A 26,011-nucleotide genomic window follows, 5' to 3' on the forward strand; every position below is an offset into this window, starting at 1 on the left:
GTGGAAAGGGAACAGCTTGTGGTTTTGGGTCATCCAAGGGGGTTGATAACCCCTCATAGGGGGCACAGTGTCAGGATGGGGGTGGCTGTAGCTGCTCCAGCTCGCTGAGCACTTTGGATGCCATGAGGCTGCAGCCACATCCCATGCTGGGGATTGGCCATTTGGGTATGGGATCTGTGGAGGTTTCGGTTGCCCACCAGTATTGTGGGAATTCCCTTTGGGTTTTGGATATTTTGAGGTGCTTTGGCTGTAAGCAGCAGCTGCCAGCTCAGGGTATGAAGCACTTTGTGCCCAGCTACTTGGTACCAACATTGTTTTGGGGGATGCCCTGACATACAGAGCATCCCATGGTTGGGTGACAACATCCACTCAATGTGAAGAAAGGAGTCTGGTGTTCCCTCAGGTGAACGTGTCTTCAGGGCTTCTTTAACCAAACCACAGGCTGTGCCTCCCAAACCTGTTAATGAGGAAGGGAAGCAGGAAATCTTATCTGATCTTCAGTGTGGGAATGGTTGGGGAATTTGGTTGGGGGGCAGATGGAAACTTCCCGCTGCCCTGCATCTTAATGCATCCCGTTCTGGGATTAAATCACACCTCTGCCACTCAGGGGAAGCTGCTAATTGAATCTGCTCTGATGGGAGAGAGGATGAAGCCAAGAGGCATTTACTACCATTAGTATTATTTTTAATTTACTAAGAAAGAGAAAAGAGAGAGGAAGGAACATGCCGTTGCCCCTCTTGTGCTGGAGGCCCCGACGTTTCTTGGCAGAAGGTGCAAACAGCCCCGTGGCTGCTTCTGCATTTGGATTTGTTTGTGGTAAATCTGCCCTTCAGGCTGGAATAACCCTTCTGAGCAGGTCCTGTGCTACCAGAGGTGCTGGGAACATTGAGTTTAATGCCATCATAAAACCCTGCTGTGGTTTCCATTCCCTCGGGGGGAGCAGTGACCGTGCAGGATGGTCGTGCTCAGCACGGCTTTCGTGCCAGCAAAGCCTGGGGTGCTTCAGGTCCTGCCGTGGATGGAGCTGGATGACATCCTGAGGTCCCTCTGGGATCAGAGCTTTCCTCTCAGAAGCCCATGGCTTGGTGCAGTAAAGGGACATGAGCCGGGCTGAGCTCCCCAAGCCCCGTTCATGAGGGTAGTTGATGATGAAGAGATATTTTGTGTCTCCAGCCTCCCAGTTCCCCCATGGTTTGCAGATGTTGGGTGCAGCACATCACTAAGCTCATCTGGGTGGGAACAGCACAGAAGAAAATCTTCTTGGAGGACCAAGAGCAGTAGGAGAGGGAAGGGCTTTCCCTGGCCTCCTGCAGGATCTCTGATGTTTGCTCCAGGTTTTATTCTTGTAAAACTCAGGGTATAATTTCTCTGCACCTTGGACCTGATTTTCAGCGCTACCTTCAAACTCCAAACCTCTCGTTACCATTTCTTGTCCCATTGACTTTGGCGGGCTCATTGGCCCACTCCATTGGGATCAGGGTGTATGATTTTGAGGAATGTTCCCATTTCCAGCGTAATCCTACCCCTGCCCTGTGAGCTCTGCAGGAGCACAGCTCAGCTGGTCAGCAAATGTGTGAGCAGCCCATTGCAATCAGGCTTTAACTCACGCCCAGTTGTTCCAATCAGAAGGTGTCTCTCTTCATTTACAGCAGGGCTCTGGCTCCGGTTTGACTGTCACCTCTGATGATTGTTGGTGACTGTGGCATGGGAATGGATCCTGCTGTGGTTTGAGCTGTGGGTGTTTCATGCCTGCTTTTCTTGTGCAGGAGTGTGCCAGCATCTCTTTGCCGTGATGGTCAGAAGCAGACCTCGAATTTCCACCCTCTGTAAGTCACACTGCTTTGTACCCTTTCCCTTGGAGAAGGCTGTGGAGCCCAATGGTTTTGCCTTGGTGGGATGGGACAATGGGGCACAGACCTGGGCTCGATTTTCTTCTGCACTGTTAATTAGTGTAGTGAAGGCACAGCCTTTCTTGGAGTGACCATCAGCATTGTGTGTGGCAGTGACTTCCAGCTTCCTGGTGACCCCTTCAGTTTCCAAATGTGCCTGAAGCACACAAGGACCTTCTGTGGTGTGTCCTTGACATGTTTCTCAATGGCCTCCTCTTCCATGTCCAGAGGGGATGGACACACTGCCCTTCAGTTCTGGCTCCTGTACCCCCCCGAACAGGAGGTTTCTGTAGGATTGAGGTGTCCAAGATTTCTTAAACTCTTGCAACAAAGAGCAAAACATTGCAGTTGTCCAGTCCTCATGCTTGTTGAGCAAACGGGAGAGGATGAAGAGGTTCCCTCCAGGCTGGGGGACGGGAATTGGGTCTTGGCCATTGTCCACCCAAGTGGCAGGAAGGGTGTGAAGATGCAGGAACAGACACAGCTCCAGGGAGGGCTGAGGACTCACGTGCAGTGCTTGGGGATGTGCTGAGAGTTTGCTTGGCTCTGTTCACAGCCCAGAGCTGGTGGTTCCTCAATGGGAGCCATGGAGGTGGTGATTGCCCTGAGCGTGGGAGTGAGCCCTTGGGAGCAGAACTCAGCAGGGGCAGGGAAGGTGCTGCCCGGCCGATAAGGCTGCGGGCGCTGCTGGCAGTTAATGGTAACCCAGCATCCTCTTCCTCCCCCTGGGAATCCCACGTGGGCAGCACGAGGGCTGAGCCGGGCTGGGGAGCGATGTGGCCTCTCCTGATAAGCAGCTCCAGTTCCTGCTCCTGCAGATTTACAGCCGGGGAATGGGGAGGTGGGTGCTGTGCTTTTGGCGCGGTGATTTATAGCAGCGCAGGGCGGCAGCTGCTTCCCCCTCTGGCCACATCCCAGCAACTGCGTGGAGTGTCAGGGCTCCATGACTAAGCCGTGGGCGAGGGAAAGGCTCAGCCCAGGTCACTGCACTGTGGGACACAGGTGGGAGCAGGTCTCTTTCATCCAAAGATGAAAATGTTCCCACCACCAGGCTCCCTGGGGAGAGGCTGCCTCATGGCATCAGGGATGCTTCCAGCCCTTCAATCCCCAATCCCAAATGCTGGAGCCCACCAAAGTCATGAGAGATGACTGAGGTTCTCAGCTCTCAGACCCACGTGGGACACCCATGAGCATCACCAGCCCCACTTAGCAATGCCTGCACTGCCAGTTGGTTTTCCATGAGTCCCTTTGACGCAGACCAAGCAATGCTGGGGGGCATGAGCTGTGGCAGGCAATGAAGGGGAGGATGATGAGGAAGGAAAGGTCAGATGCCATCACTGTGCTCCCTTTCACATCCCAGCTCCTGCCCTGGTGAGCTTTCCAGCTCCTCTGGTTTGTTTTAGAGGCAGCGTGGGGGCCCCAGAGCCCTGCAAACCCTCCACGCTCAGGGTTTTATAGGCATGTGGAAATAGTTTTGTCTGGTTTCAGATCTGGCTGATCACTGACTTTCCTTCTGCCCTCCCCCCGAAAAGGGCTGACAACCGCACTCATCTTCCTCCCTCTTTCTTCTTTCTTCTCACATTGTTCTCTGAAATCCCAGCTGCTGCTTTTCTCCCCCACTCCCTTTCCTATCCTCTCACATCAGCAGGGATGGATCTATCTGGTTTTTTGTATAAAAATTCTTTTTTGTTGTTTGTGTTTCTCCCTCCATCCTGGGAGTGTCAAGGTGCCTCCTCTCCTCCAGGGACAGAGGGCTCCGGGCACCCTCACTGTCACCCCCGAGCTGGTGGTGGCAGAGGGGGGAGTCTTGGCAAGCGCTGGCATCTCCAGAGCCCTCATTTTACCTCTCTTAGGGAGAAACCTGGCAGATCCTGGGGCCAGAGCTGCCACATTTCTCCCTTATTTATCACTGGTGAAGTGCTGACACAGGGGATTCCTGGCAAGCCAGCTCCCACAGGGTGGGACGGGATGGGATGGGATTATGGGATGGGATGGGATGGGATGGAGCAGGTCTTCTTGTGACTGTGGGCTGCTCCCTGATCCACTGTGGGCTCTTTCCAGGATGATATATTTATGTGTCAGTGCCTGGCTGCAGTTCCTGTCAGCCCCGAAGCAGATCCCCTGGCACCCTCTGGCATCAGTGGGAGCCTCCACCCTGGGGAGGTGTTCAGGAAGGGATCCCAGTGCTGGGAAGGGGCTGAGCTGGGCTGCCCCTGGCTCACTGGTGGGGTAGATGCTGGGGTTCCTTCTGTGGTTCCTTTGGGTCTTGTCCCCTGACCCTGGGAAAGGGGATACAGTCAAGGCAGTGGACAGCAAGACTAAGCAAGGACTGGAGAGGCAGGACCCAAAGAGCTGTTGATGCCTGAAGAGATGCTTGGTGTGAGCTGGTGAGGGAGTCCTCAATGTCATCATCACCCTTCCTGGCTGCTGGCACCCCTTCCCAGTACTCAGTGGCTTTTTCCACCTTCTGTCTTCCCACCTAGCTCCTGCCCCATGAAGGCACCTGGGCAGCCTCAGCAGGGAGGAGGAAACTTTTCTGGACTTCTGACCCTGGGGTCATTCCCTGTGCCCAAACCTCTGCCCGTGTCTCCCCTCCTTCCATGGACACTTGGCCGCCAGACTGCAGCATATAATAAATGGCTCCCTCATCAAATTTGGGTGAAATACCATGAATTAACTCACCAAGACTGTTTGTCCAGGCTGTCCCAGATGAAATGGCTGCAGGCTGAGGATCACTTGACCATCCCAGGAGCTGACAGGGGCCAGGCGAGGATGAGGAGCAAGAAGTAGAGGAAGGCAGCACTTGATGCCCATGAGTGAGTCCCTTCCAGGCAGTGGGAGAACCCTCCTGTGGGCTTCATCTTCCTGGCAGCCCAGAAAGCAGCTGGTGTGGTTCTGGTGTCTCCCTCTTTCCCGTACGCCTCCCCATGGGACCATGCCTCCGAGTCAGCATCTCCTGAGGTGGTCACTTTTTTTTCTTTCTTTTTCAGAAAATAATTTTAAATGCATGACTGGCAATTCAAGAGAAAACAGGAGGAAGGGTTGTTATTGCTGAGGATCTCAGCCCAGCCGGAGGAGACGTGTTCCTTTTGTGGAATCAAACATCCGTCAGGGATCCGTCATGCAAATTTATTTCACTTTTCTTCTTTTTTACCTATTCCATTGATCCAGAGCCTGTAGCAGTTGGCTCATGGAGAGAGAGGTTTTTTAATTCAGGAGCCTCAGTCGGTGAGGATGGGAATTTGCCAAAGCTCCTGGCTCAGAGGGGTGCTTTGTGCCATGCATGGGGACTGTGGCACTGTGGGCTGGGACACATCCCTCCAAAGGAGAGGGGAGAGGTATTTGCTGTGTCCCCTGGGCATTGTGTGTGCCTGGAGTGGCTTGGAAAGGCAGGAGAGTAGCTGCCAGCTCTGCCAAAGCTGCTTCCCACCATGGGAAGGGACAAGGACACTTGGTCATGCTGCTGGGACAGTCACTGCCAGCCCTGAGGGGTAAATGTGAGTTAAACCCTTAAAATCACAAGACAGTGTTAAAAATATCCAACTATGAAATTACATTTTATTTTATTATTATTATTATTAGGCTCTTCCGTCCATCTGGGTGTTTTCAGGAGTGACCTGCCAAATTCTCTCTGCAGGTGGGAGGTTCAGGGTCCTGTCACTTCCAACGGCATCTTCATGTTGAAGAGAGATGATTCCAGCCCAACTGCTGGCTGAGGATCCATGGCTGTGTCTTGGGGAAGGTGCCAGGCTGCCGTGCACGGTCTGAGTCTTCAGAGAATCCCAGAATGGTTTGGGTTGGAAGGGACCATAAAGATCACCTTGTTCCAACCCCCCACCATGGGCAGGGACACCTTCCGCTAGACCAGGTTACTCAAAGCCCCATCCAACCTGGTCTTGAGTCTTCTCCTTCATCAGTCTCTTCTCCTGGGCATGAAGAGCAGATGGAGCTGCCTGGGCAAGGACCAGAAGCTGGTGCTTTCACTGCTGTGGAGAATCTTCTGTTCTGGAAGGAAGAGCCAAACCCCTCTGGGAGCCGGAGCACATCCAGCGGTCGGAGCCTGAGCAGCCTCACTCTCTGTGACATTCTCTGTGTCCCTGCACCTCTTCTGCTCTGCTGGAAGCACTGCTTTGTCCTTCAAGAAAATTTCTTTTTTGCTTGAATTGAGTATTTTTATTCTTTTTCCCCCCCAAAAACCCATCTCTGTGTGTCTTTGCAGGCCAGCTCTGGTTTGCTATGGGACGCAGAGGCCAAGCCCTGAGCTGATGACTCCGGATGAGTTAAGACACATGTGGGTGTCCCCACCACGTGGGCTTGTGTGGCTGCAGAGGAGCGGCTGAGCATCCCTGCTGCCGGGAGAACCAGGGAGATTCCTCATTAAAACAATTTGGGAGACGCTCATCCGAACAGAAATCTGAATTTATTCTGCTCGCGCTGCCTCTCCTCTGTCTCCTCTTCCTCAGGCAGCGGAATTTGCTGGTAGGAAACAGAAAACACAGGGATGTCTGGGGGGCTCTTGGCTGGAAATGGAGGGGGGTGGTGGAAACCCAACGATCCAGTGCCTACTCCACATCCATCCCCTCGCTCCTGCGTCGCCTCCGGCCGCAGTGCCGGGTACCGCTGGCGCTGCAGACGCTGAACAGTTGCAACAGCACCGCGTCCTCCGCGGCCACCGACTCGTCCTGACGGTGATTTTTCCTGTCGTTGCAGGTATCGCCTCCTTTCCCCGGGCTTCTCCTCAGCCCCAGCAATGACTTGTCTGAATAATTCAACTGAAAATTCAGGATCGCAAGTAAATACGGGATAATTGCTAACAGCTCCCAGGCAATCCGCTGCCAGAGGGCGGCTAAACTCCCGGTGAATTATTTATCCGCTGTGAATTATTTGCCTGGCCCTGCTACGGAAGAAAAGCTCCTTCCCAACCTTTGCCTGACGAATGGCCTGGCTGGGGGCGACTCTCCGGGTGCTGACTCAGCCCTTTCCCAGCTCCCTGCCTGCTCCTGCTGCCTGCAGCTCCCGCTGCTGGGTGCCTGGGTAATTCCTAAAGCTTTGGGTCACACTGGCAACCTTCGGGGTGGGTTATGAGGGTCTTAATCCCAAACCATCCTGCGGCTGCAGAATTCCATCTCTCCATGCCTCACTATATGAGATGGAGTGTCTCTTGTTTGGGGAGATGGAAAGGGCTCTCTGGCTGCGCTTCCCACCCCTTTCCTGCCCTGGAAAGAGCAGCTGGTGCAGAGATGGAGTTGGGGATGGTGTCAGAACAGGGATGCAGGCTGGAGAGTTCCTCTGGGATGCTTACTGGCTTAGATGACGTACTACTGAGAAACTGATTTGTGATGATGTCCCTCATCCCGCTCCATCCATGAAGGTGTCCCTTATCCCACTCCTCAGCAAGTACCTCCACATTGAGCCAGGTGCTGGGAGCTCTCTCCTGCCCACAGATGATGGGGTGATGGCCTCTGTGGGCTTGTGGGCATCCCTCTGCCCACTCCTCCCCCCAGGAACAGAGAGAAATGGCCCTCAGAGGTGAGGAGCCGCTGGTCTGGGCTCATCAATCTCCATTTGCATCCAAAGAAGAAGGGGAAAAAAAAAAAAGAGATTTAGGAGCAAGATCAATACTGAAAGAGCCTGTCTTTTTTTCTTTCCCCTCTGCTCCTCTGGGGGTGGGAAACTCGAGGCAGGTACTGCAAGTAAATCCTCCCGGCTACCTGGATGTAAATCAGGAGGGAGGTGATGGATTTATGGGAGCCCAGCCTGATTTACGCTCCCGTGTCTGGTCCCTGCAGGTCGGCGCGTGGCCCTGGGGAGGCGAAGTGCCGGATGGGGGCTGGAGCCACCTCCTCCTGCAGGCAAGGTGGGACTGGGGGTGGTGTGTGGGGGAGTTTTCTGTACTTTTTAAACCCAGTTCAGGGAATTTAGGACTTTTTGCTTTGCCTCTTTTCTGCTGGAGTTCAGCAAAGTGCATCCGCTCAGACCCGAGTCCCAGATGTCCTGCTGGGGGATGACTTGGTGGCTTGGTGGAGAAAAAGGTTCTGGCATTGCTCCCAGTGATGCTCTCTCCCCCTCCATCTGTCCTCCTGTCCCATCCCAAGAGCCGGTGGGGGCTTGCTGTCGGTGCAGTTAGTTTCTCCATGGAAGAGGGGGAGATTTTTCCTTGGAAAAGTCCTTCTCTGAGGACTTATGAAGGCTCGGGGGTGGCTATGGGAGGTGAGTTGTTGCAGCTCCAGGGCTCCCGTTCCCAGCCTTCCCATGTCCCTGGCCATGGCAGGGCTGGAGTGGGCACGGGGAGGTGTTGTTATTCCTCTCATGCAGCAGGAAGGATTTCTGCGAGTGCCATAAACCATCACGTGGGCAGAGCCTGGGTGAGCTCTAATTGCTTCTATTTGCATAACGAGGCGAGGCTCAGCATCCTGCTGATATTTGAAAGAGGAAAATCAAAATCAGCTCTAGATAAACAACTCCCTCCCCTCCTCCAATCCCTACCCCCACTCCTAATTTGTGCATTTTCTCTCTTAATGCAGGTTTTTCAGCTCTTTGGTCTCTTCGGAAGCATGGAGACCACCCCTGGGACTCCTCCCGAGGGAGCGTGGGGGCTGGGGGGTGCTGCCCCTCTCCTCTAGCTGCGGTGATCTGGGGGCTTTCCATGGAGCTGGCAGTGAGGGATGTGGTGTTGAGGTGTCTGAACAGGAGCTGGAGAGGCTCAAGGTGGGCTCAGGGCTGGAAACACCGAGCCCTGGCTGGAGGCTCTGGGCTCAGCGTGGGAGCGGGTCCTGCTCGGGGATGGGGCTGTGCAGGGCCAGAGGGGCTGTGGCCAGCCCGGGCTGGGGGGTCCCCGAGAGGGAGCCCAGCAGATGTCACTGCAGCCCAGTGTCACCGCAGCCTGGACCTGCCACCTTCTGGGGACCTGCCGGGGGTGGGGTGGGGTGGGATGGAATGGGACCCTTCCTCACCTGCAAGCCCCCAGGAAAGGTTTAGCTTGCACCCCATGTGTTGCTGTTTGAGGGGATGCTCCTGCCTTGCGACCCCGAGAGGACCTGGGAGAAGGTCCAGGAGGACCTGGAAAAGGGGGTGACATCCCCTGCCTTTGCTGTGACAGCAGGGTGCCCCCCCAAGTGTGCTATCCCTCCGTAAACCCCTTTCCCTACTTGCCCACAGCCCAGTGGATCAGAAGCATCCCTCCTGTTCCCTTGGGTCCTCAGGGTCCTTCAGCCAAACCCAGCTGTCCCTTTGGAGGGCTCTTGAGCATTGCCAACACTTACTTGGTGCCCAAGGTTTTGTGACCTGTAGGGGCTGTTCTCCTGGTTGGGATTCCAGGGGATGGAGCCTTGCTCTCTCCAGGCCAGGTAACAGACACCAAGCAGAAACCTACCGTGTCCCTTCCCTGGGGGACCAGGCAAATGGGCTCCTTCCTCCTCCTCTTCCTCCCCAGCATGAGGGCTGGTGTCCTCTGAACCCTTTACTGCCCTCTGAGGGAGAAGTGCTGACTCCAGATGTTTCCCTAAATGAGAGCCTTCTGCAAACAGTGCTGGATTAGATTTGATTTTTGGGAAGAAATTCTTCCCTGTGAGGGTGGTGAGCCACTGGCACGGGTTGCCCAGAGAAGCTGTGGCTGCCCCATCCCTGGAAGTGTCCCAAGGCCAGCTTGGATGGGGGTTTGAGCAACCTGGGATAATGGAAGGTGTCCCTGCCCATGACAGGGAGTTGGAATGAGATGATCTTTGGGATTCCTTCCAACTCAAACCACTCTGTGATTCTATGATTTTTACTTTCTTGGCCCACTGGTCTTCAATGACCTTCAAAATCCCTCCAGCAGCTCTTAAAGGTGGGGGAAGAGAGGAAACAAGATGGGAGGAGAGGTTGTGAGCAGGAGGTAGCTGGTCCTTGCAGCACACGGGGTGTGTGTGTGTGTGTGTGTGCACCGACTTTCCATCGGGCTGATGAAAGGACTGGGAGCTCTTGAAGCTGGAGCCAAGGTGAGTAACCTGTGGCTGTCCCAGGGGTGCTGGGGAGGGGAAGGCCTGTTTACTCAGGAGCAGCAGGGATGCTCTGCCAGGAGCTGGGATGTTCAGTAACAGCTTGCCGAGGAGGGGTTGGGATTCAGCATCCCAGCCCGTGCTGTGGGGAGGGATGCTGGCCAGGCAGCTCCACTGTCAGCCCCCAGATCAGTGGTCCAGGGGGATGCACTAGCTGGGGGTGCAGGATGTAGGGGGTTTGCCTCCTCACCAGGTCCCTGCAGCTGAGCAGGGGTAGCTGGGGCTGGTCCCTGCTGTGGTGGGGCTTTGGTGGAAGGGACAGCCCAGACTCCAGCTGGGAAGCAGTGGCTTTGTGCTGGTCTGGGCAAGGCATCCTATCCCAGGCAAGGGGTCTCTGATCCCTCCTGCCCCAGCAGCGAAAAGGTTTTTCCTCCTCCTGTGTGGAAAAGAAGCTCCCACTGCCATCACACAGCTCTTTCTGCCTTGCCTAGGGTCTTGCTTGCACCCCACCTCCAAATTTCCAAGGGCTTCCCGGGCTCTCTTGTCACCCCTGTGTTGCATTTGGGATTTGTATTTAATTCTTATTTATCTCTCCATAGGTTTGTCGCTGTCATTGCTGCTGTTCCCAGCTTTCCAGCAGGTTTGCTCTGCAGAGAGCTGCAGGTTGGCTATGAAATATGACAAAGCGTTCATTTAAATGCACACCATGATGTCGGCGAGTCCATTAGGGGAATTAATTTGAATGGTTGGCATTTAATAAACAGCCTCGTCCCTCCTCTCCACACACAACCCTCCCCCCCCCTCACCACCGCCGGCATCTTGGAAGGGTTAAAAAGAAACCACATGTGGATATTGGAAGGAGTGGGGAGCAGGTATCTGGGTCTGGGGAAGGGGGTGGGGGGGGAATAATAGAAGAGATCTGGTGTTATAAGAAGAATTGCAGTTTGTTTTGTTCGTGGTAAAAAAAAAGCACATGTGGAAGGGTTTTGGGTTCACGGGGTGTTTGGTGCATGGAGAAAACAAGGGGGTGAAGGAGGAGGACACGCTCCGGCCGGAGGGTCCCAGCCTGGCTCCGAACACGCCGGGCTGGGGGGAGGCAAGGGGGCTCCAGGGACGTGGCTCCCCATATGGTGTGTATTACAAGCTCCTTTCTAGTTGTAAAGATTAATTTAAAGCCTTTCTCACCTCCCCCCCATCCCTCTTCCATTGACAAATGAACATCTGGGCTGAATGCTGCCCAGATCCTAATCAAAGCATTTTTTCCAGGGCCGTTGTCTGCCTTTATGGCTATCTGCTCTTCGGGTGCTCTGCAGTTCCAATGCACTTGGCAATTCAGCCTGTAAATACCCCTCTCCGGGATTTATGATTCGGGATAATGTGATTTTTCTCTTTGCCTCTGGATTCGTTTGTTTGGTTTAGTTTAACGACATTTCCTTGTCTGTGCATAAGTGAGGGCACGCAGGGAATTTTTTTCCTCTCCCCTCTTTGCAGGGATCTATTAGCAATGAGCAAAAATGGCTTTTTTGGGGAGCTGATGGACACGCCAGGGGGGCCAAAGCCAGTCCTGAATCCCTGATGAGCAACCCCAGTCATCCCAAACCATCTATTTTTTCCTACAGAAAGCTTGTTTTTGAGGTTTTATCGAGAAAGCAGCTTTCCACCAAAGCAAAGCCAAGCCCTTTCCACGATGTTTGAGGGCTACTTCATCAGGGAGAGGCAGCAGGAGGCACAGTCCAGTATGGAAAAGCTGTTTGCTTCCCAAAATGAGGCTCGAGAAGCCAAATGAGATGCTTGAAAAACTGGGAGTGCTGCGGCTGGAATCCCATTCCCATCAGACTTGATTTTTCCCCTGCAAGCTCCAGTTTGGGAGTTAAAGGATTAATATATAAAACCTTAGGTGTTGAACAATGTTTATCATGTCCCAGGTGCTGTAGGAAAGGATGGTGCTTGAGATGGGGCAAAAAGGCAGGAAAATCCCTTTAAGGCAAATACAGGGACTCGCAGGGGATGTGGCACCGGTCCTGTGTTTTCCCTGTCCCTGAAGGGGGAGAGAGCTGGGAAACACAAAGATGATGGGTTTGGGGTACTCCTGCAGAAATTCTGCTCCCTGGACCTGGGCTTCCCTTTCCCTCTGGCAGAATGGCAAGGCCAGTTGCTCATCCCAGTGGATGGTGTGTGATTTCAGTCCATTTAAACTACCACGGAGAGGTCGTGTTTATACACCAAGTGCGTGGGGTAATGGCACCTGTAATTAAAAACGTTCTCCCAAGTGAAATAAAAAATCACCATGGTGGAAAGCTCTTGGCTGCTCCTCCTTGGCTCTCCAGGACAAGGTGCAATCTGGATTTTGGTGATGCAGGGCTGGGAATCATCCATCACTGGGACCCTCTCCACCCAGGGATGTCACTGGGGAAGCAGAGATGCAGGTAAATCCCCCATCACAGGCCCTGGGCTTGTTTTTCCTAAGAAACTCTGAATTTCACACAAATAAAAGGAGCTGGGATGCAGCAGAGAGATCCCTGAAAGTGAATCTGGGAATATGGAGAGCCAGAGCTGGGCTCACGAGGGGTGTGGGGCTGAGGTGACCCCAGCATCGACCCTGGGTGGGGGCAGCTCCCCGAGCAGAGTTCCAGAGGCAGGGAAGCACCTTCTTGAATATCCAGAGGAGGCTCTGGGGTGAATTTTAATTTCTTTTCATTTTTGTTGTTGATTTTTAGAGTGCTTGGCACCTCCTGCCTCTTTTTTGTTCCTTTTTACCTTGATTCTGTCCAAATGAGCAGGAAGCAAGGCTGCTGACCATGGATCTTCCCAGCAATGCCGTTGCTATCCTGTCCACCCTGAGGAAAGGGTGAAGTCTGGCATCCATCTGCAGCTGAGCCAGCGCATCCATGAGGTGAGAGTGGCCATCAGCAGCTCCAGGGAAGAGGTGAGGGGGATTTATGGAATTTCATATCAGCTCTATCTGTGATTGGGCTCATCTCAGTGGGGTCAGCTGGGATGGAGGTTTGGATGCTGAGGGGCATTGCGGCCAAGGAGGCTTTTAGGGAAGGGAGAGGAGGGAAGGAAGTGGTGTCCGGGACTGCTAGGGAGCCCTCCTCGATGTCCCCATGGAACAGGACACGATCCCCGGCAGCCGTGTCTCCGACCTCATCCCTATTGCCGTGCGTCGGGAGAGGGCGGCCGCGGCCGGGGCCCCGCGCTGAGCCGCTGCCGAGCAGGGATTTGCAGCTGAACTCTGCCCACAAAGTCGCTCCCAGCCTTTTCTCATTTCTTTCTGGATTTAAGGCAGCTTCCAAATTCCTGCGCAGCCAAATCCTGCCTTAGGGCTGCCAGGAAACACGGCCAGCAACAAGTACGTGCCGTTTCTGTACCCACAACACAGCCAGGGTTGCTGTTATTGTGCGGGTGGTGATGACGGGACGGAGCTCCAGTCCTCCCGAGGATGCGATCCCGTCCCTTCCCGGGCTGCCGCGGGCACCCTGCCCTGGGCGCTGCCTCGGGGCTGCGGCGTCGCCTCCCCCTCATCGCCGCCCTTTTAAAAACCAGAAAAGACACTCCACCCCACCCCAGTTTCCCTAAACTTCACCCGCCGCCCTCCCCGTAACCTCCCACCCAGCGCATGGAAGCTTTATCCACTCCCACTGGGATTTACGGTCCCAGGGACTTCCTGCGCTGCCTGTCATCGCACTCGCCCCTTCCCGCCACCGATAAATCAAACCTGTTTGTTTCGTGGTGCTCCTTCACCAGTTCTTTTATTTATTTGTGCTTCTGTCGCTGCCTCCCTCCCTCCCTGGGGGTTTTAGGGGACACCGGAGGTGCAGGGGGCAGCGGCAGAGCAATGAAGTGCCCCGAGGCCACGGTGAAGGGCACACGTTGGGTTTCCATGTGCACTGTCAGTTCAGGGAAAGGGAGGTCAGGAAAATCCTGCACTGCTCATACAGACTAAACCCCACTTGCCATGTCTGAACACCACCAGGATGCATCCCCGCATCCTGAGACCCTCCAACGCTTGGGGATTCCATTGAATCCATCCCAGTGTGACCCCAGAGCAGCCTGAGGAAAGCTGGGGGCTGAGAGCGGTGCAGTGAGCGGGGCCGCACATGCAGCATCCCCACACCAAACATCCTCCCAGCCGTGGTGGGGATGAGGAGCCAGCTCTGGCCAAGCCCACCCATGGGATGCCTGATCTGGTCTTTCCACTGGTGACTCATGGAAAAACTACTTGTTTTGCAGCGGCGCTCGGCATGCCGGGTGATTCTGCCTCTGTGCCTCGCTCGCCTGTCTCTTTTTTTTTTTTTTTGAGGATCATTGGTATGAAAACATTTGGGACCCCGACCTTCCTGCAGAGCTCACCTGAAGGCATTTTCCCCCCTGGATGCGTGCAGGGCTGGCTGTGCAAACCACGCTGCCTGGGAGGTGGCCTGGTCACGCTCCCAGGGTTGAATTTTTTGGGGATTAGTATTTTCGAGCGGCTCTTATACAACGGCGGAGGAGGCTTGGAGGGTTTCCACCAGCTCCTTGCGTGCCGGTTTCGGCACGTCTGCCAGCGCTGCCGGCTGCACGGGGCCCCCCAAGGCTCTCCACGAGCTTTGTGGCACAACCTGGGGTGACAGGGCTGGGGACTCAGCCTGGCTTGGTCTGAGTGTCCCCACTGTCCCCAGGGCCAGGCAGGACAGGGAGAAGTGGGACCTCACTGGCTTCTTGCTGCCTTGCAGGGAGCCAGCAGGATCCACTGGTAGATTTGGGTTGGAACAGCCAAAAATGGGAATGATGCTGATTTATGTGTCAGGTCCCCAGCACTGCGCTGCTTCCCACATACTGACCTTTCACCTCTTTTTCCCCAAATCCTTCAGAGGTCAGGGATGGAGCACGGCCCTTTCCCAGTGGGACCAGCACATCCCAGACTCAGCTGGTTACAGCAGGAGTCTGGGCCAGCTCTGTATTTGACTGAATTTGCTTTTTTTAACGCTTTTTCTTGGAAACCGGCATGGAGAAGGATGTTCCTTGGTGCTCATCCCTGTTTATCAAACCTTCACCCTCTCCTTGCAGAGCACTGACCGTGCCACTGCTCTCTGGAAAGCACATTAGTAATTTTTTTTTGGGGGGGGTGCAATGGTTTGGTTTGGATTCTGGGATGGAAAATCATTTCCAACCCCCAAATTAGAAACAGAATAATAATAAAGCATGTTGTTTTGGAGGGGACGTTGTGTGTCATCCCACAGCAATGAGAAACTTGTGCTGGAGAGGAGCAAAGAGCTGTGATTTATTTTCTTAACGCTCCCCAAAGGACTGACGTGGCTCTGGGATGCTGCTCCCACTCTCTCGTACCCATGGATGGGAATGGCACGGTCACTGTGGGCAGGGGACACCCATGGGTGGGTGTCCTTACCATGGGTGGGGGGCTCTATCACCCTGTTTTGTTGTCCTTATGCTTGGTTTTGTGGAGGAAAGAGGATTGTGCCGTGTGTTTTTCTGTCCTGGCCTTCCCCAAGGAGTTGGGATGGAGAGCTGATGTTCAGGGATGGGACAAGAGCCAGTATTTTGCCATGCTGGGCTGGGGGGAGGCATGAGCAGGTGATGCTTTCTCCTTGGGTTTTTATTTTTTCAGTGTGGTGGATTGGAGTGATTTTCCTGTGGATTGCTCTCTCTATGGTCTCTTTCCCCCAAAAAACATCAGGTCCTATGAAAACTGGGTCAGACTTGGAATCGGAAGTCATGCTGGGACAGTAGCTAGTCCTGCCTGGGATGGGTTCATCCCTGTGTCACACAGCATTGCCAAAAAACCCTTAAAAATAACATATTTTAAAAATTGCAAGTGGTTCTCCCCACTCATGGGAGCAGTGACTACTCAGGGGGCCAAAACCCAGTGCAAAGGCTGAATTCCTGTGTAGAGGAGCCTTCATTCCACTATATTTCTCTCCCTATTGGGTCTAACATCTTGTACACCCAAAACCTGTGCTGGAGCTGGGGTGCCCAGTCTGCTTTTGGGATGCCCCCGGGCTGGGTTTTGGGGTGAGTGTTCCTGGGATTTAATAAGACACTTATCGTATGTTAAATATCAAGGGCTGATAGGAAACATGTGTCCTGAGGATTAACAGCCATGTAAAAGATAAAGCCCTGAGTTAAACCCCCAAACAGTGTGTTTCAAATAACCCTCCGTGGCTGCAAAATGGGGTAACCAGGGATGGGGAAGGTACAATGTGTATCACAGATCACAGCTCCCCAAAATCCTTGGGATGGGGTTGGGACTGGGTTTTCTCCCAGCAAGGTGATGCCCAGGGACGCCAGATAGCACTGGGGTGACGTCAGCTCCTTCTTCCCCCATTTCTTCCTCCCTTTCCACCTCTTCCCCTTCTTGTAATGTTTTTTTCCTTCTTTTTTTTTTTTTTTCCCAGGCCCCAATTTCTCCCCTGTCGAGGCAAACGCTTTGGCTAATTAGCAAAACGTGTCAAAGAAAATGATTAATGTCCCGGGAGGAGGCTGAGCTGCCTTTGTGCCGGCATTGCCTGACTTCTGCTCTTAAAGGTTTTATTAAAAGATAAGGGAGCTCGTGACGGGTGAGCAAAGCATGTGCTTCCCTGGGTGTTAAGGGGTCGGAGAAGGGGGGGATGTGGGGCAGATCGGGGTCACCCTCGGAGGGAGAGGTGAGGGCTCGTGTTTCTCTGCCTCTGTGCTCGACCGTCACCGTGGTGTCTGGCCTTGGCAGGGGGAAAGGACTTTAAAAAAATGGCTGAATGCCTCCTTTATTCTTCCAGGGGCAGGTAATTCAATCTCACCAGCCAGGTTATGAATGTTGCTGTGTTACGGGGTTCTGTGCGCTCGGGGGCTTCAGGGGGTCCCGGGGAGGGGGTGCTCAGGGTGGGCATCCCAAGTTGTGGTGCTGGGGCACTGGGGATTGGGCACAGCCGGGCTCCTGCCCAGGGCAGAGGTGGCAGCAGGGACAGAGGTGCTCAGGCACGTGTTTGCTGAACTCTGTGGACACAGAGGTGCCCATGGCTGGGCTTGAGCCCTGTGGGACATCCCTGATGCTGTTTGCTGTGGGTTGAAACCCTCCATCCCAGCTCCCACCTGGGGATCCTGGGGCTAGGTGGGCAGCAGAGGCACAGGAGGGAATCTGAGGCATGGTCCCACTGGGCTCCTGCCAGGACCACTGTACGCAGCATCCAACTGTCGTCAGCTCTCTGGGTCTGGGCACGTTTTCAGCAACTTCCAAAGCACAACCAATTCAGCAGCCCCCAAAATATTACTCCCTGCAATCTGAACCCCTGCAACTCCCCCCTGCCCAAACCAGCAGCCCCTTGCAGAAGGGTCTTACAAAAGGCAAAATCTACCCGGCAGCTGCCACTGCAGGGTCCCACAAACCAGAGCTGGCAGTGCCACGGCATCGCCGTGCCATGCCAAAATCCCAGGCGGGATATCGACCCTGGGAGCAGGGAGAGGACGAGGGTGGTGGGACCTCCTCCACCAGCACACTGGTTATTTTATTATGTCATGAGCGATTCCCAAACCCAGCAGACATTTGTCTGCAGCCACAGAGGCCTGAGCCACTCAGTGCATGTCAGAGGGGTTTTGGGAGGGGGCACAGCTGGCAGAAACCTCGGAGGGGGGGCTGCAGGAGCTGCTCCGTGAGGTTTTCCTCCAGCAAACAGACCTCTGGGCTTAATAAGCTATTTGTAAAACTGGCTGTGGATAAACAAGAGGCCGTGTGTGAGGCTGGAGGCGGCCTCGCAGGGCTCCGCCGCACGGGGTGGGACCTCAGCACAGAAATATTTTCAAGATAAACAGAGGAAAATGAGTCCTGGAGGAGGCTGGAGCCACTGGCAGCAGCACACAGCTCCTCTCCGACATATTTCGGGGCAGGAACTTGGCTTTCTGCAGCGCTGCAGCTGAAAGATCCCTTTTTTTTTTCTTTTTTTTTTTTTTTGCCTTTGAAGGGAACCTCTCGTGCTGCTGATTCAGAAATAAACCTGAGGAGTGGTTGGCAGTGAAGGCAGCGGTGAGGAGACGTGCAGAGCCCGGGGCTTGCAGGGGAGTTCTGGGGTGAGGGCGAGGAGCTGGGATGGAGGGCTGCTGGTGCAGGTCCTCCTCGGGCAGAGCTGCCTTCCCTGAGGGACCCCTGGGCTGAGGTGGCAATATTGGGAGTTGGGGTTGTTCAGCCTGGAGAGGAGAAATCTCTGGGGAGACCTTAAAGCCCTTTGCAGTGCCTAAGGGGCTCCAGGAGAGCTGGAGAAGGACTTGGACAAGGGCCTGGAAGGACAGGAAAAGGGAGAATGGCTTCCCGGTGCCAGAGGGCAGCGTTAGATGGGATACTGGGGAGAAATTCCTCCCTGTGAGGGTGGTGAGGCACTTGCACAGGTTCCCCAGGGAAGCTGTGGCTGCCTCATCCCTGAGACTGTTTAAGGCCAGGTTGGATGGGACTTGGAGCAACCTGGGATAGTGGAAGGTGTCCCTGCCCATGGGACACCCTGAAGTAGTCTTTATGGTCCCTTGCAACCCAACCCATTCTGTGATTTCATGGCTCCAACAAGAGCAGCAGAGCCTCCTTGCCTGGCTGCTGGTGCCCCCATCAGCTCCTCCTTTCCCCAGCACAGGCAGAGGCAGTGCAGGGGTGCCCAGGGCAGGATATGGGCATTGCCCTGCCCTCTGCCAGGGTGGAGCTCAGGAAATGGGCTGGCCTCCATCCTTCTATCCCTTCTACCCCTCTTCATCCTCTCTACCCCCTCCATTCCTCCATCCCACCATCCCTCCATCCCTGGGCCATGGGCTTTGGCGCTGGTTTCCTTCTTCCCTGTTCTGTGCTTGGTCTGGGAACTGCAGCCGGGGCTGGGTTTGCTCGGGGCTGAGCTCAGCTTGGGGCACCGGGGCTGGGACCCGCCGCAGCCTCGGCAGCCGAGATCTCCCAGTGTATCTCTCCCTCTCTTCCCCACCCCCAGCAAATTTAATTAAAAGTCATTCAGATTCCTTTGAAAGAAAATGTCATCCGTCGACACAATTACACTTTAACTAACCAAAGCTGTTACAGTTCCTATATATATTGGAATCAGGCTGTCGTTATTAGTTCTAAGTAAGTAATTTATTCCCATTATTGTGTTCAAATTACAGGATATTACCCCCTGGGGAAATAATCCTGTTATTTGAAATGTAAAAAAGAATTCACATGGACAACAATAGATTCTTAAATGAACCCAACAACAGTCCCCAATCCCAGTGCGGCATCACTTGACTCAGATAGGAAAATATAAAGTTTCTGTTAAAAAGGTTTCTTTTCTCCTCTCTTTCCTTTCTCTTGCTCCAGTGGAGGTAAATCGAGCTTCTCCTCTTCTTCATAAGCCTCAATTTATTGAGGGAATCCTGGATGTGAAGGAATGTGGAGAGCGTGGGGGAGTTGGGGCAGAGATATATATATATATATATGTATATATGGGTGTCCGTCCTTATTGTGGTGGTGGGAGCCCCTGGATGGTGGGATGCAAGTGCCTGGCACAGCCCAGGGGGGTTTCTGGTGGAGCTGGGAACCATTGGCTTCCTCCAGCAAAGAGCTGCTGAGGATCCTTGGAAACATTGTTCCCTTGATCAAGATCTTCAGTGCAGGCAAATAACAGCTCGTCTCTGCAACACCCAAACATAAGCAACTAATTTGGACCAACGAAAGGAAAAAGGGGGAGGGGAAGAAAAAAAGAAAAAAAAAAAGAAGAGAGAGAAAGAGGAGGAAGAGGGAGGGGAGGGAAGAAAATCAGATACACTTGTAACCTGATTACAACAGCCAGCTATGTGTGCAAAATCACAATGCAGCTCTATAATTAAATCTCTCTTTCCCCCTCCTGCCGAGCTCTTTCCTCTAACAGGCACGGTACAAAAACAGTCGTTAGGACATCAAATTCCAGCTCCGACAAGAGGGGGCTTTTTTGTCTATAGCTGCTCGGCTCGTCTTTAAGGAAATAATAATTATAAGCCCAGAGCCGCTGGCTGACGAGCTTTGTGGAGCAGAAAGGGCTTGTTTTGTCCAACCGCCCCTTCCCCTTGCAGAGGACTGGGGTGATGGGAAAAGAGATGGGATAGCCCTGGGAGCCAGCCATGGACACCCCTCCTTGTGCTGGGGCTTGAGGGGGAAACATTGGGGTCTGACAAGATGCTTGGAGCCACAGATACTTCTTCCCCTCCTGCCCTGCTGAATCCATCTCATGTGTTTTAGCAGTTTGGTACCTGGTGCAGGCACTCCCAGCTGGGTTTGGTTGTTTGGGGGTGCATAAAGTACCTGTGAGGAGCCAGCAGCTTCCTGGACTTGGGGAAAACTCTTGCCACAACACCAGGGGCTTCTCCTCTGCCTGGCACTTGGCTGTTCCATAGGGCAGTCCCAGGGTGATGGAGGGATGCTGTGGATGGGGCTGATTCAACAGACCCCAAAGAGAGCAGGGAAGGGACTCCCCCAGAGTGGTGGCTACAGGGAGGGCAGTGCTGGCAGCCTTGCCCCAGCCTTGCTTGTTGATGACTTTGATTTACTCCCGTTTGTCACAGCGGGCTATTCCCATCCCTGTGACACCCAGCACGTGCTTTTCCTGGCAGCTGCGGGCCGGATTCAGCCTTAGGGACCCAGTTCCTTGCGGGCAGGTTCCTGCATGCTTCTTCGGGGTATTTTTGGGAACGGGTTTTGCATCCCATCTACTTCTCTGCTGCGAGTCAGGGAGGGGGTGTTGGAGTTCCGTGCAGTGACGGCAGGTCTGGTGCTAAGGACTCCCAGCACGGTGGGGAGGGCGAAGGAAAGAGCCTGGCATCAGGAGACCCCAAAACGGGTCCCAGTGCGCAGGATGACTACCAGAGAGGCAGGATTTATCCGTCACACATTGTCGAGGCAGCTGGCACGTGCCAGAGGGCACAACTGAGGGCGGGCACAGGCTTTGCAACACGACATGGAAATTCGGACGCTGTTCCAATGAAGCCGTGCGTGTTTGGGTTTAATGGCAATTAACAGCTGTTAAAAGGTGAAAGATCTACTCTGCTAACACCTACTGCTTCTGGTGCCTCTCATGAAGGGATTTGAAAATACATTTTCGAGTGTTAATTTTAAGCCACAATAATGCACCCCGGGGAGGTGGATGGGTTTACCCTGTTTTCAGAAGGGGAAGCTGAAGCAGGACAGGGCACGGTGTGGGGACGGGCATTCAATGCCTGCAGTGGTGGTGAAATCCATGCCTGGCTCTGGAAGAGGGATGGGACTAAACCAGGGACCAGCTGGCAACATCAGTGCAGTTTTCACCAGCATTCCCCAGGTCTTTTATTTTGGGGGGAGATTAACTCGGTGCAAAACCAAAGGCACTCATGAGCTTAACCTTCAGCAGGACCCTCGTGCTGGGGGGGCACGTAGGAAATCGTCTTTCCCTGGGAGATGCTGCAAATCTGGATTTTCCAGTTCCTGGAGGGCTCTGCTTGTTTAAATTAGAAGCAGATAGGAGAGGTGAATTTTAAGAAGGACAGAGCAAAGGCACACAAGTATGCAGTTAACTTCTAAACTTCTTTCTCTGGCTCTCCCGCTGAGTAAATGCTTTAGGAGCTTCAAACCACAGCTTTTAATATCTCCTTAACATGCCCCACGATTCCTTCCCCCCTGTCAAAAAGGCGAGAGCAGCTGTGAATATTTTCCATTTTAAAATGTTTTGTATGCATACGAAAGTACCTGCAGCTCCTGTGGGCCGGGCTACGGAGAACTGCTGAAGCCAAGGGTATCTATTTTATATTGAACCTCAAAATAGCACATGCTCCTGCCTCTCGCTCGCCCGTGTCCTGCATCCAGGAGGGTATTTTTGATACAGCTGGCAGATCAAGGGAAAAATCCTCAATTTACTCTGTTGATGTAGAAGGTCTTGTCATTCGGGGCTCAGCGTTCCTGTTCACCTGGGTGGAGGATTGTTTTAAACTCTTGAATGCAGAACGTGTAATGCTGGGCTGTTATATGGGGACTGCAGTTTTGGGGAGGTTTCCCATGCATGTTCCTCCACTAAACCACGTTTTTTCCACCGAAAGGTGTAGCTGCCGTTTCTGTGCCTTACGACCAATTTAGCAGCCGGTTCGTAGCCAAAAAACACAGGCAGTAATTACAGCTTTGGGGTTCGTGCTCCTCTCAAAGCTCTCTATGGGTTGTGCAGGTCAGCCCTCCTCCTTGCCTATTTTTTCCCCCTGATCTTGGATGAAAAAAGCTTATTATCGTGTAAAAGGGGGGAAAAAAGCCAAACCCAACCTGATGTATCCAAGATCCAGTTTAACTGTGACAAAATCCCGGTACCAGGGGTTTGGTGGAGGTTATGAAAAGCAAAGGGGCATCAGGGGTCCCAGTTTGGGATTTTGAGGGGAAAGGGAGCGTGCAGGTGGCAGAGCAGGAAAACAGGATGGGATTGTGCCTACACACCCACCCTCCTGTGCTGGACAAGGCAAAAAAAAGACATCAGACTTTATTTGGACTTGAAAATCAGACTGTGGTTTGGGGGATGTTCGGCTTTACAAACCCCAGAACTGCTGTGAACTGGGGAGGGGGGGCATCAACCACATCCCTGTGCACCCCCCAGCCCTTCTCCCTTCTTCCCTGCTCCGGTGGGGCAATGGAAGCGGAGCTGGGACCAGCTGCTGCCCAGTTTGAGTACAGGCCCTGGGGGGGGGGAAGTGGAGAATTTCTTGGGCTCCCCCCACCCCATGCAAAGCCCACAGCCAGGCTGAGCGCAGGGGTTTATAATCAGCCAGGATTTATGGAGAAAAACAAAATCCCGAGCTGTTCTGGTCATTAATCAGAAATTCCTCGCTCGGTTCCCAAGCTGTTTCCCTGGGGATCTTCTCATGGGGACCCTCCACCCCACAGCCCCCCCTCCCTGTGGATGGCAGCTCTTTCCTTGCAGGCAAGGGGCTGGGGTGGGGAGAGACCCCAAGCTTTGGAATTAACCAAACCCCCGACGATGAATAAATCCCCATGAATTCGTTGGAGTAAACCCCAGCAGGGACCCCCTTGCCTTCAGATCCCACCTCTGTCCCCACAGCATTTTATTGGGGGTTTTTATCTGGGGGTTTTCTTTGGGGGGATGGGACCCTGCTGTCGGACTTGGTTCTACTTTTAAGATGTGGGGAAGGAATGAAATCAGGGCAAAGCTTTTTTGCCGACGCGTTGGGATCGTCGCCGTCCGTGTTTTAATGTGATTTATGCCTGGATTTCTAAATCCAGCCACTGACTGCACGCTTTAAATATAGCTCCAAAAACACCCTGGAAACGTGTAGTAAGCACGTTAAAAACGGCGGGCGGAAGGGATGCACAGCACCCCCCCCGGCTGTGGATGGGGAGCACGGGGGGGTTTATTGGGGTAAAAAGGGGATTTTGGGGGGGGGTCCCAGCAGATGGGGATGGGGGGGTCCAGCGGGGTTTGTGCCCAGCCCGCGGGTGCGAAGTTGAGCGCTGGGTTGGCGATGAGGGGGTGTGTCCCCCCTCCCCCAAACCTTGGCAGCCCCCCAAAACGGGGTTGGGAGGTATCAGTTTGCTTTGCCTCCCACGTTTCCAGACAGTCCCCCGCTCCATCCCAGATTCCCACCCCCCCCCCGTCCTACCTGAATGCCGGGAGGGGGGACAATGCCCGGTGCGGGGCTGGGGGCTGTGAGCTCCGAAGGGCTCCACTGCCTCCTGCGGGGCCGGAGGGCGGCCATAGGGAATTTCGTGTTCGTCCGGGGGGCGAAGAGAGGAAACAAATGGAAAAAAAAAAGAGGAGAAAAAAAACCAAAACCGCCAAAACAAACCAAACAAACCAAAACAAACAAACAAACAAAAAAAAAAAAAAAAAAAAGGAAAAATGGAGAATAAAAGGGGGGAGGGAGGGAAAATAAAGAAAATTAAGGAAAAAGCACAGCTGGAGAGACGGAGGAGCGGAGCCGGGCGCGCAGGGCGGGCGGGGGTGCCCCCTCCCCGGGGGGGGGGCGAGGGGCGGCCCGGGGGCGGGCGGCACCGTGGGAACCTGCCGGGAGCCCGGGGCACCGGGATCGGGATGAAGGGATGGGAAGAGGGACAACGCGGTGCGGCTTCTCGCTGGACACCCTCCCCTTTCCCCCCTCCCCCCCTCCCGCCCCGATATTATTTTTAACAAAAATGGGTATTTTTGGAGAAAGCGCCGTTTGCGGCAAAGCTTTGCAGGGAGAATGTGGAGCGGCCGCCCCCCCCCCCCCCCCCAAATTCCATGGGATATTCGCAGCCCCCCATTGCGGTGTTTCCCCCCCACTTCCATCCCGAGTTGCGGAGGGGGGGGGTGTCCCTACTGGGGGGTAATAAAGGGGAGAAAAGAAGGGGGCTGGGATTAGATGTGGAAAACGGTGGGAAAATGGTGCGCGGGCCCGCAGCACCGCGCCCGGGAGGGAATAATAACAGTAACAATAATAATAGTAATAATAATTTAAAAAAATGTATATTAGATGGGGGTGCTTTTTTTTTTTTTTCTGGAGAGGGGGTCGGCTCGGTGTTTTTTAGCAGCGATGCCCCAACCAGGAGCTGCTGCTACAAGATGGCTCCCGGTCGGGGGAAGGGGAGGAGGAGGAGGAGGAGGAGGAGGAGGAGGAAGGGCTGGAGCTGCAGGGAGGGGGGGTCCGCCCCCCCCCGCCCCGCCCGAGCCTGTTTTTTTTTTTTTTATTTTTTATTAGCATTTCCCTGATTTATGACATGCCAACCCCCCGGCCCGGGGACAGCGGCGGGGAGGTCCGGGCGTGAAGGCATTAAACATTTATAAAATATGCTTTTAAAGCCACATAAAAGCGAGCAAACCATTAATATCTTTTTTTTTCTTTCTTTCTTCTTTCTCCCTCACCCCCCCAATTCCCCCCCCCCCCTTTTTCTTTTTTTTTTTTTTGGTTTGCTAAAGGAGACTGGGAAAAGGAGCGCCCTCCCTCTGGAAGCAGCGGGGTTTGAGCCCTCGCCTGTGACGCAGTTTTGCTCGTAGATATAAATATAAACATAAATATATATATATTATTATTATTGTTGTTGTTGTTTTCGCGTTAAACCAGCGCCTTGCGCAGCGTGAGAGCTTTTCGACGAACTCGGCTCCGATTTTGCTTAAAACGATTAAAAATAAGCAGAAAAGTGCCGGAGCGGGTGGAACGGGGGGGTCGGGGGCCGATTTTTGGGGCCGTTTCTCCCGTTTTCTGGCCGATGTCCCGGTGGGCGCCTCGAAACTCCTGTTTCAAAACTCCATCGGGAGGGGTGTGGGGGGAACGCTTTATTATTATTACTACTTTTAATTTATACCGGATTAAATTAGATTTTCCCCTCCTCCCCTTTTTCGTTGTAAAAGCCGATTTTTGTTTAATTAAGTAAAGAAACGGGGGGTGGGTTGGGAGGTTCTGGGGGGTGGGGGTGGCGTGGCAGCGAAGGGGTGTCCCCCCCTACGGGGGGTGCTCGGCGAGGGGTGCAAAGGGAAAAATAATCTAAAAATAGAAGAAAAAGGGAAAATAAATTAAAATAGGGGGAAAGAAGGCAAAGAAAAGTAAAAGTTGGTGTGGCCGGCGGGCAGCGTTAGGGGGGCAGCCCCCCCAAATCCGGGGGGGGAGTGTGTGTGTGTCTCCTCCCCCAGCCTCCCTTTTCACCCTATTTTTGAATTTTTTTGGGGGGGCGGAGCCCGCGAGGAGGACACGGGACCCTCCCCCGCTCCCCCCCGGCCCTGAAAGGCCGCTTTGTCCGCGGCGGGGCCGTGGGAGAGGGCCCGGCGGCACTTCCCCCTCAGCCCCTCCCGGGCGGGATGAAGGATTTAACCCCCACAGATAATAAAGGGGGTCGCGGGGTGTTCCCCCCCTCCCGCCCAGCCCCGCTCCGAGCGGGGGGACCCGCGGCCGCTCCCCCTCACCCGCCCGCCCGCGCCGGGCGGGAGCGCGGGGGGAGCCTCGAAACAGCAGCGGGAGCGCCGGGGGCGGGGCGAGCGGGGGGAGCCTGGAAACGGCCGCCTGTTTACCCGCCGCTGAGCGGCAGCCCGGCCAGCCAATGAGGAGGCGCGGGCAGGCGGCGGGCCCGCCCCCGCCGCGCCGAGAACAATGCGTGTTTCATGGCCCCGCCGCCGCCGTTTTTCCCCTCCTCCCCTTTCCCCCCCCCGGCCCGGTTCTTTCCCCTCCCTCCCGCCCCGCGCTCGCGTTCTCTCCCCC

The 26,011-nt window shown here is 54.3% G+C and overlaps 1 protein-coding gene across 3 annotated transcripts; it reads left to right on the top strand.

The window, feature by feature from the left end:
- The first annotated feature begins 2,738 nt into the window (after positions 1–2,738).
- On the top strand, positions 2,739–24,845 carry LOC127467260 (uncharacterized). 3 transcript variants are annotated; one of them, XM_051779011.1, is made up of 8 exons: positions 2,739–6,368; positions 6,600–6,923; positions 7,679–7,746; positions 8,414–8,597; positions 10,465–10,528; positions 12,225–12,291; positions 12,646–12,791; positions 24,739–24,845. In XM_051779011.1, exons 2-8 carry the CDS (start codon positions 6,826–6,828, stop codon positions 24,814–24,816), a joined length of 705 nt encoding a protein of 234 aa, XP_051634971.1. In that variant the 5' UTR covers positions 2,739–6,368; positions 6,600–6,825; the 3' UTR covers positions 24,817–24,845. The 3 variants fall into 3 exon arrangements, 1 of the variants encoding a protein (XP_051634971.1); XR_007903032.1 differs by adding exons at positions 16,261–16,422; positions 17,800–17,905 and having other exon boundaries at positions 8,414–12,791; XR_007903030.1 differs by lacking the exons at positions 2,739–6,368; positions 6,600–6,923 and adding an exon at positions 16,261–16,422 and having other exon boundaries at positions 7,406–7,746; positions 12,193–12,291.
- Positions 24,846–26,011: the final 1,166 nt, after the last annotated feature.

The sequence above is a fragment of the Manacus candei genome, unplaced genomic scaffold (genome assembly GCF_025592945.1).
Source record: "Manacus candei isolate 608988 ecotype Guabito, Panama unplaced genomic scaffold, ASM2559294v1 h1tg000002l, whole genome shotgun sequence".
NCBI lineage: Eukaryota > Metazoa > Chordata > Aves > Passeriformes > Pipridae > Manacus > Manacus candei.